Raw genomic sequence first — 9,000 nt, forward strand, 5'->3', positions numbered from 1 at the left:
TATCATTTTCATCAAAGCAGAACTTCCATATAAACCTTTATCAGCAGCACAGTGCCATAGAACACCACCTGCACTCCACCAGTGTCCCCTGGAGACAAGAGAGGAGCTCAGCTCTGCTGAGGGCCATGATAAGCAGGTCAGGACCTCTCCTCACTATGTACAAGGAGCCATGATCCCAAACAGTTACAGAACAAAATATCCTGAAAAATACTCTCATAGCAAGGATCACTGGGGAAATGTTAAAAAGTACTTCCTGTCTAACAAGAACTGGGTCAATCTACTTCAGGAAGAAGTAACTCTGTGCTGGTGGCAATGGCATAATTTGTAGGCTGGTGATCAGCACGAATAGCTGACTGCAGGTGGAAGACTTCTCTAATTCGGATGTACACAGTGGTCTGAAAGCTTTTGGGCAAGGAGGGAGAATTTGCTACAAAGACTTGCCTGGAGCCCACTCAGACTGGTTTATCATCACTGGAAGTGAGGTGAGGAAAAAAATACCAACTCTTCACTTATTTAATACAAGAATATATTGCAGGGATAAGCTGCAAAAAGTGAAGGTTTGGGCCACATTTCCACTTAAAGAATGGAAATTAACTGGAAGCTGCACAGCATCCAGCAATTAAGCCTATTACGAGTTCAGGGAAAAAGAGTGGGTACAACACAAGTATCCACACATCCACTGCCTGTGTCAAAACAGGGACAAGGACTGCAGTACTTCAGCTCAACTAGGGATGCCATGCTTAAACACGTAATAGCTGATTTTTCTGCTTCAGAGAAGGAAATCCCAGTATAAACTCAAAAGTACCTGAGTGTGGCAATAGTATATGCAACTTCAAGCTCAAAACGACATGAAAAACTATTTTCAAATTAAAAAAAAACAAAACAAGCAAATACCTAGGAATTCTACAAAGAAAGAACAAAAAGCTGAAGACCTGAAATGAGTAGATGCCACTTGCTTGTAAGCTGTACTTACTTGCATACCAATAGTGCCGTGAATAGAAATCAGCACCTTTTCATCTCCATGAAAGGCAGGCACGTGTAGTTTACAGTTTGTCAATGTGTGTAGGGGGAAAGCAGAGTAACATATGAGCTGGAAACATTTGAGGGGCACTACAGCTGAAGTAAGAAAAAATAAATAGAGCTATAAACCAGACCAGATTTGCCACAAATCCATCTGTAAATCCAGAGATCTTTCAAGTCTATTACATCTCAATAAAAAAACCTGAAACACATTCAGATACCAAACACAGTAACAGACATGTTTAGTCAAGAATCAGAAGCAAAATATAGCCAGAACCAAAATATAGCCTTTTTCAAGACAAAGACCTCTGCATCACCAGCAAATCAGCTGGCCCAGAACTGCAGCTGGTTCACAGTAACTGCAGATTTTACACCTTTAACTACAGATTATGTGAAAAGGTCCAATCCTACTCTTAAAACTGCTCTTGTCTCTTAGACTTTGCAGCACAGAGATTAGGACTGGGTTTGTCAAAGTACGGCAATTACCTGCTAATCTCAAGAGTAAATTGGGATAAGGCACACGCCTCCCTCCGCCCCCAGTAAACCCACTATATGTTTTGTGTGAAACAGGAGAAAAGAAACATGGGGATTTCATTTTAAGCTCTTTCTAAACAGCAGGTCCTGTTTCTTTACACTCTTAACTCTACAAAGTTAAAGGCGTATGTCCTTAGCCCAACAAAGTACATCTTAGTCAACTATGAAGGCAAAATAAAGAATTGGCTGAGCATGCCCACTGCTCCCAAGCGTTTTTCCATCCTCTTCCTTTGGCATCGTTCCTTTCACTGGAAGGCAGCAGTTGCCTTAGGAACAACTTTACGAAGAGCTAATGTTGCCATCGTGTGGTGACCTTCAGAAATAAACTGCACTCCTGTAGTTTTCTGCATTCACGCAGCTTTATGAGAAGGACAAACCAGCCCACGTGGCACAACGCGCGTGGACTGAAAGGAAGGTGGACCGTCCGCGATACAAACCTGCAGATTTCAGAGGGGTTTCATGAGTTGCTGAAAGTGGCACCAGATGCTGCTCACGTGGAACATCCTGTCAGAAATATAGTGCAGGTACCAAAACACAGTATATCCTATTACTGTTTTTTCCCCCATTGGTCAAACTGTAAAAAATGGTATTTTCACCGAAGCCCTTGATGGCAGGAATGGCGTTGCACAGCCCAGCTTTCTTTTAAGGCACATAAAACTCCCTGACAGTTCCTTAATCTTCAATGCCCCCCTCTCATGATGCAGTGCTAGGGCAGACACAACCCTCTAGGCATGTTTTGTACTCTTACAAGGTCACCGTTCAGAAATACCCCAGCTGCCAGGCAGCTCAGCAGGTTCCTGCACACCCTGTATTATGGAGAAGTTTCAGATACCTCAGTAGTCGCTGAGTGGTAGGAATGAAAACACTGGATAAGTTGCTGCCAGTCATAGGCAAAGTCATTCTTTGGAAGACAGTACCTTTAAAATGAGTAAATGGTGTAGAAAAAGTGCTTGTAAGCTCATTATGATTGAAGGCACATCCATTTTCTCTCCAGGCACTTTACAATTTTTTTTGCCAGCCTTACATAACCGAGCTTAACAGTAGCACATTAAAAACCCAACAACCCTAAGGGACAAATCTTTCACCTTAAAGGACCTCCAGGTTGACAGAACTTGAAAGTTACTTTCAAGTTAAGTTTCTGAGTAGATGGATTTAATCACTCCAAAATCCAATTTAAAATCAAGGTCTCCAGACACTTGAACATGGCTTTTAATCCCAATTTCCATTATTTCTGATTTTTTTTCCTTAGCTCTTATACCGTGTCTCAACCATGGGCTTAACTCTATTTCCAAGAGCATATAAAGAGCTCCAGACACCACCGTAGTTTTAAATGTTTGAGTGTGCAGATGCCTAATTCTGACTGAAATAAGCAACATTAATCGTGTAGTAAGTTAAAGCACACATTTGTGACACTACATGCTTATCTGAGTATTTGACAACATATATTTTTTCGACTATAAATGTAAAGGTCTTAAACCTTCATTCTTTAAAATATATATTCTCCCTCCAGTTTATATTTGACTGCAAGAATAATTTACTTTTAAATTGTAACTCATGACTTCCACCATTTCTTCATTCAATATGAAGAATATATCTCATGCTAGAAAACTGCATGGATGCTGACACTGAGATATGTAAACATTATTTTATAATGCAAAGACTAAATCAAGCACTTTAATGTTTCTGATGTCTGCTTTTAGTTAATGGTTGTGATTAAAAAGTGGAAATTATATGCTGCATAATTTAAGGAACTGGAGTCAGTCTCAGGTCTTCACAGAAACTCACCTTAAACATTCTGAAGAGCAAGCATACTTAAGTACAAACCAACAATTTCCAGCTTGTTAATACCTCACTAATTACTGTAACTCTGCTACAGGACAGTGGTGTTAAGACATCTGAAGTATCTAAGTATTCCAGGTTGCTACTTAAAGAATTGTGCAAGTTTTTTATAAAATACAGTGTAATTCTAAACTGTTTGAACAACAATTTGTCAGTCTTTCAAACACTGTCATACTTGAGTTCTACCCAGAACAATTACTTTGTGTAAGCCTTCATTGATACAGAATTTGCATAATTAGTCTCACATTTCACAGTCAGGACTGTGCAAGTAATTTTGTACATTCCCAAACAACTTCAATTGCACAGTGCTTTTAAATGTCAGGATCTGGCCTACTTCAAACAACAGGGTATGTGATTTCTTCAACTAGCATTGGGTAGTAGAGAGTACCGGGCATAGTCTGTGCAGTCAACCGCACAGGTGACCAAAACATTCCTGCGTGTTCTGGGGAACACTAGAACCCAACACTTGGACATTAATAAATGAGACAAACAACAACTCTTGGTCAGAAATAAAAGCAAACTTAGGATTACAATTTAAATCAGATGCTTGTAATTTTAAAATCAGAACAAGGACACAGAGTTACACACGATGAGAAGTTCACTTTATTTCTGTGCCTTCTGTGGCTTCGGTGCCTTCTCTGGTTTTTTTGCCTTCGGTGCCTTCACCGCTTTCTTTCCCTTCCCTGGTTTTGATGCCTTCTCTGGCTTCTTGCCTTTCTTAGAAGCCAGCCTCTGGAGCTTCTTCATTTCATGTTTGATGATTCTGTTTCTCTGAAAATAAAAAGAGAAGTATTTTCATCACACTGAAAAAAGCAAGAGCTCAAATATTGTGCCTTAATTCAAATATTAGCTTTTAGATTTCTGCCTCTTTTGATTATCACCCTTTACATGCATTATATTCAAAATGCCAAATTCCACCTAAAACAACTGTTATGAACCACAAAGCAGACAATGTAATTCTGGCTGGTAACTTGGGCATGCCAATATTTCATGTGTAATGATTTTGACTATAGAATGAAATACTAACAGCAACCCATCAATATTTGATTTCACTTGCAGGCAATTCCTCAGATGTAATTTGGGAGCACTGACACATGGATTGCATGGGTTCAAGTTTGACCAACTACTGAAGACAAAGTGGTGGCATGGAAAGAAGCACAGAAAATTCAAGGCACTGACATTCAAGGTGTCACTTCACAACCCAAGCCACCTCTGAAAGGCTACTGCCACCTGTACGTCACTCTAAAATGAGAGCTACAAGCATTAACCCCACAAAGAATGGCACTCAAACACTTACCATTTTCTTTGCTTTCATAACCTTGTAGCGATCAAAGTCAGTCATTTTGGCTTTCTGTGTGAAAAGAATCAGTCATGAAACTCTAATATATAAAAGTAGTAAAATTCAGTGTTTCAAAGCATCCCATAAGTAATTCTGATCATCTCCAAATTAGGTTTTGCTGCACTTCTGGAACTAGTTCACTATTTAAGGCCTTTCCTGGTAAGGAATGGTACAGGAAAAAAGATGTTTATAGAAAGGACTGAATAAAACTATATTTACTGCCAAAGTACAAGAACTTGAAGCTGATTAGTAGAAGTTTATAAAAATCTGTGCCTTGTCTATCTTTAGTCTTAGCCTGCAATTGAAAACACACGGCCTATCAGGCTGCACCAAATGGAGCAAAGCAGGAGCAGTGCAACATGTTCCTCCTGCAGAGAGACACTGTACCTTTTCTCGGGCTTCAATCTTCTTCGCCCATCTGGTCGCTGACCATTTCTCGTTTATATTTTCCTTCTCCCAGGCAAGTCGCACACACTTCTGACGAGCACTGCATGGAACAGTCACAAAATTACATTCGGAATCTGCATTAAAAGGGTGCTCACTGGTCCTGGCCTATGAAATTTCATACAAGGGAAAATCACTCTTCTGTGTTACTTCAGGCATCTGAATCAATGCCACACGTATCTCTGTGGCCTAATGAACATTCTGCTGAGTAAATGTTTAGTTAGAACTGACAGAATCACAGACTGGGATGGATGGGATGTGGATGGGACCATAGTGAGTCATCTGGTCCAACCTCCCTGCGCAAGCAGGGTCATCCTGAAGCACATGGCACAGGAATGTGTCCAGTTCTTGAGTATCTCCAGTGAGGGAGATACCACAACCTCTCTGGTCAACCTGTTTAAGTCCACAGTCACTCACATAGTAGTAAAGAAGTTCTGCCTCATATTCAGCTGGAACTTCTTGTGCCACTGACCTGTGATTCTGATCCCCTGGGATCTGCTCTCAATCCACCTCCCTCCAGATGAGCAACTATTCCTAGCACTGGTTCAGGATCAGAAATTCAGCAACTGTTGTTTCCAAATTACAGCAACTCATACAGTAACTAAGCTGAACAGAATAGAGTGAGTCCAGACTCCTGCAATTCCAGTGCAGTTCTGGAGGCAGGGAATTTATTTAATGCCTGGCAAAAGCAAAGCTGCAACAGCATTTACGGCAACAGCTTCCCCCCACACCACCCACCACAAAACTGGACCATTGTGTGACTTCCTTTGCTGCCTGCCACATTTTTACCATTAATCCACTGCTGTATGATCTTTCTAGACTTAGCAAGAATTAGTCATGAAGGGACAGCGGGGACTTTTTTACACAGGTCAAAAAAAGGCCAACTACCCACCTGTGTGGGAACTTAAGAACAAAGTCAGTCAGCTGCATGCACTTGAAGGGCATGGCCTGCCTCCTGACACCGCTGCAGGGGCCATCAACCAGTGCCTGGAAAAGGACAAAAACCATAGGCATTTGTAGCAGCTTTCCCATTGTATTTGACTTAAAAGAGCAGTTTCTTCATAATGTTTGAGCAGTATCTTGCCAGCAACAATCCAAAACTGAAGTACATGTTATGCAGGTAAAACTGGAAGTTTTGCCTATACAATCCAACCTTCAGAGAAAGAACTTTAAAAGCCTGTCTTTGGGAAAGAAACAAACTGAACTTTAAAAAAAAGCACACAGGACTAATGACATACTTTATCTTTCTTTTCCTTTCCAGCTTTTTCAGAAACATTAAACAAAAGAGTCCCCTATTCCAAACATTTGCCTTACAAATACATTAATGTCACTCCATTGATAAGTTTTAGAGTTCAACTGACATCCCCTGTCCACTTCCACTCCTAAGAAACAGCAGAGAGGGGAATATATCAGTTGCCAATGAAATAAAGCTGTTACTCAAATTTCAAATACAACAGCTGGTAAAGCTCATCTTTCTGTCAACTCCATAAATTTGTTTGAAAAAAGTATTAACAGGAAATTTCTAAGGTCAATATATACTGCCAGAGCATACAAGCTTCTGTGAAGGCAGAAAGAAGGAAATAAAGCCACAGCACTCAAAACTTACCCTATTCTGGTCGATAACATCCACGATGGCCACCAGCTTGCCAGCATGTGGCCCAAAGGAGATGAAGGCAACTCTGCCAATCTCGACGAAGCGCTTGAACACCTGGGAGAGCAGGCAGGGATCGAGAGTTAGGGTAGAACACACTTAAGGCCCTTTTCAGATTCAAGTCTCTCAGGGCCTTTAAAAGAGCTTCCCGATATAATCACAGAATGGTCAGAGTTGGAAGGCACCTAGAAGATCCTCCAATCCCAACCTCCTGCCACGGGCAGGGGCACCTTTAACCACACCAGGTTGCTCAGGGCCCCATCCAACCTGGCCTTGAATACTGCCAGCGATGGGGCAGGCACAGCTTTCCGAGGTCACCTGTCCCAGTGTCTCACCACCCCCACAATAAGGGATTTTTCCCTAATACCTGATCTAAACCTTTCCTCTTTCACTTTGAGCCCACTTCCCCTTGCCCTGTCACTCCAAGCCCCCGTTAAATACTCTCGCCCCATCCGTTCTCTTCAGGCACTGAAAGCTTTCGAATAGCACGAAACCCCCCGATGGAGCCAAGGGGCCGCGGCCCTGCCGCGCTCAGAATCCGATCCGGCCCGGCCGCGCCCGCACAAGGCGCCCCACGCGGGTGCCGGCCGGGCCTGGCTCAGGCGGCCGCGGGCTCGTCCCCGGCTGCTGCGGGCCCGGCGCAGAGAAGCGCGGGCGGGAGGGCTGCGGGAGGGCTCCGGCGGGGCGGTAGGGCTGCGGTGGGAGCGCAGCGGGCCCGGCCAGGCCCCGGCCCGGCGGAGCTCGGGGTTCCCTGCACGTACCATGATGGCAGCCCCGCGCAGAGAGGGCGGGGCGGTCCCGCGGCACACGGAACCCGCCTCGCGCCTCCCCACCGCGCCTGCGCGGGGCGGGGCAACGCCGGGACATGCGAGGGGCGGGGCAGGAGCGGGGCCAAGCCGGGCCGTGCTGACCCGGGCCGAGCTGAGCCGAGCCGAGCTGAACTGAGATGACCCCAGCGGAGCCAAGCCCAGTGGAGCCCAGTTGAGCCAAGCCAAGCCCAGACAAGCTGGGCTGGGCTGGGCTGAGGCGACCCGAGCCGAGCCAGGCTGGACCGGGCCGGGCCAAGCCGATACGACCCGATCCCGGCCAAGCCAAGCCGAGCCGAGTCTGGCCAAGCTGAGCCGAGCCGAGCTCAGCCCAGTGCAGCCCAGCACAGCCCGCATCCTTGTGCCTGCTCATGACCAGGCCTCACCGCCCCTCTGCCCGGCTCGATGGCACCTGCAGGTCTTTTCCAACCCCACCTGCAGGTCCCAGCCTCCTCCGGGGTCGCTACCTTAAGCTGTGCCTCCCTGGGGTCCTCCGTCACCATGGGCCACCATGGCCCAGCCCTCTGACGCAAAATGCGGGGTATGTCGAGGTGTATCTTAAGTCAGGCCATGCTTTGGTGTGAGATCTTTGTCTACTTTCAAGCCCAATCCACAGGAAAGGAGAGCTAACCAGTGGAACAGGCAGCAGGCAGCGTCACCCAGTCAAAGATACCCTGGAACCTAACAAGTTTTAAGGGTGTAGTACATCAAGATGTCTGTGCGTTGCTAACTTGGCAAAATACTCAAGGTTCATGTATCCTATAGCTGAGCTGTGGTCATTATAATACTAAAAATCACACTCACAGGTCAAAAAGATCCTGCGCAGGTGAAGACCTTCCCCTCAGCATGGGTAGAAGTTAGCTGAGGTTACATAACCTGTGTGGAAATTACTAACCAATCTTAATGGGAGGGGCTGTACTTGGAAAGCTACTAACTCTGGATTTCTGTGTATAAATAATGGAGCCAGAAGTCTGGTAGTTATGCCTGATTTGTGGAATACCACGGAGCACCCAGGCTTGTGCAATTCTGAAATAAATAATCAATGCCTCTCCCGTGTGTAATTGTTGGCTTGTTACACACCAGGTAATGTATCCAATTTTGTGGGCAATGCCTCCTTCTTTTGCTCTCCATCATCCTTCATGTCCCACCCCTTTCACCCCTACTCTTTGCCCATGTCCCATCCCTCTTTATTCTGCTCTTTTCATCACCCACCTAACAACTCTGCTCTCCATCCTGCACTCCTCCATCCCTCTCCTCCTGCCTGTACTCCACCACCACCCATATCCCATGCCTTCTGTGTATCTCCTTATGTCCCACCGCTCCTTTTGCTGCTCCCCCATTGCCCACCCATCCCATCCCATCCCATC

The 9,000-nt window shown here is 45.0% G+C and overlaps 1 protein-coding gene across 1 annotated transcript; it reads right to left on the reverse strand.

Moving 5' to 3' along the window:
• Positions 1–3,890: 3,890 nt before the first annotated feature.
• On the reverse strand, positions 3,891–7,658 carry RPL14 (ribosomal protein L14). Its single transcript, XM_071561182.1, has 6 exons — positions 7,589–7,658; positions 6,783–6,884; positions 6,069–6,163; positions 5,120–5,219; positions 4,691–4,744; positions 3,891–4,164 (listed from the first exon to the last, which is right to left on the reverse strand). Exons 1-6 carry the CDS (start codon positions 7,589–7,591, stop codon positions 3,997–3,999), a joined length of 522 nt encoding a protein of 173 aa, XP_071417283.1. The 5' UTR covers positions 7,592–7,658; the 3' UTR covers positions 3,891–3,996.
• Between the last annotated feature and the right edge of the window lie 1,342 nt (positions 7,659–9,000).

Source organism: Pithys albifrons, chromosome 7 (genome assembly GCF_047495875.1).
Source record: "Pithys albifrons albifrons isolate INPA30051 chromosome 7, PitAlb_v1, whole genome shotgun sequence".
Lineage (NCBI taxonomy): Eukaryota > Metazoa > Chordata > Aves > Passeriformes > Thamnophilidae > Pithys > Pithys albifrons.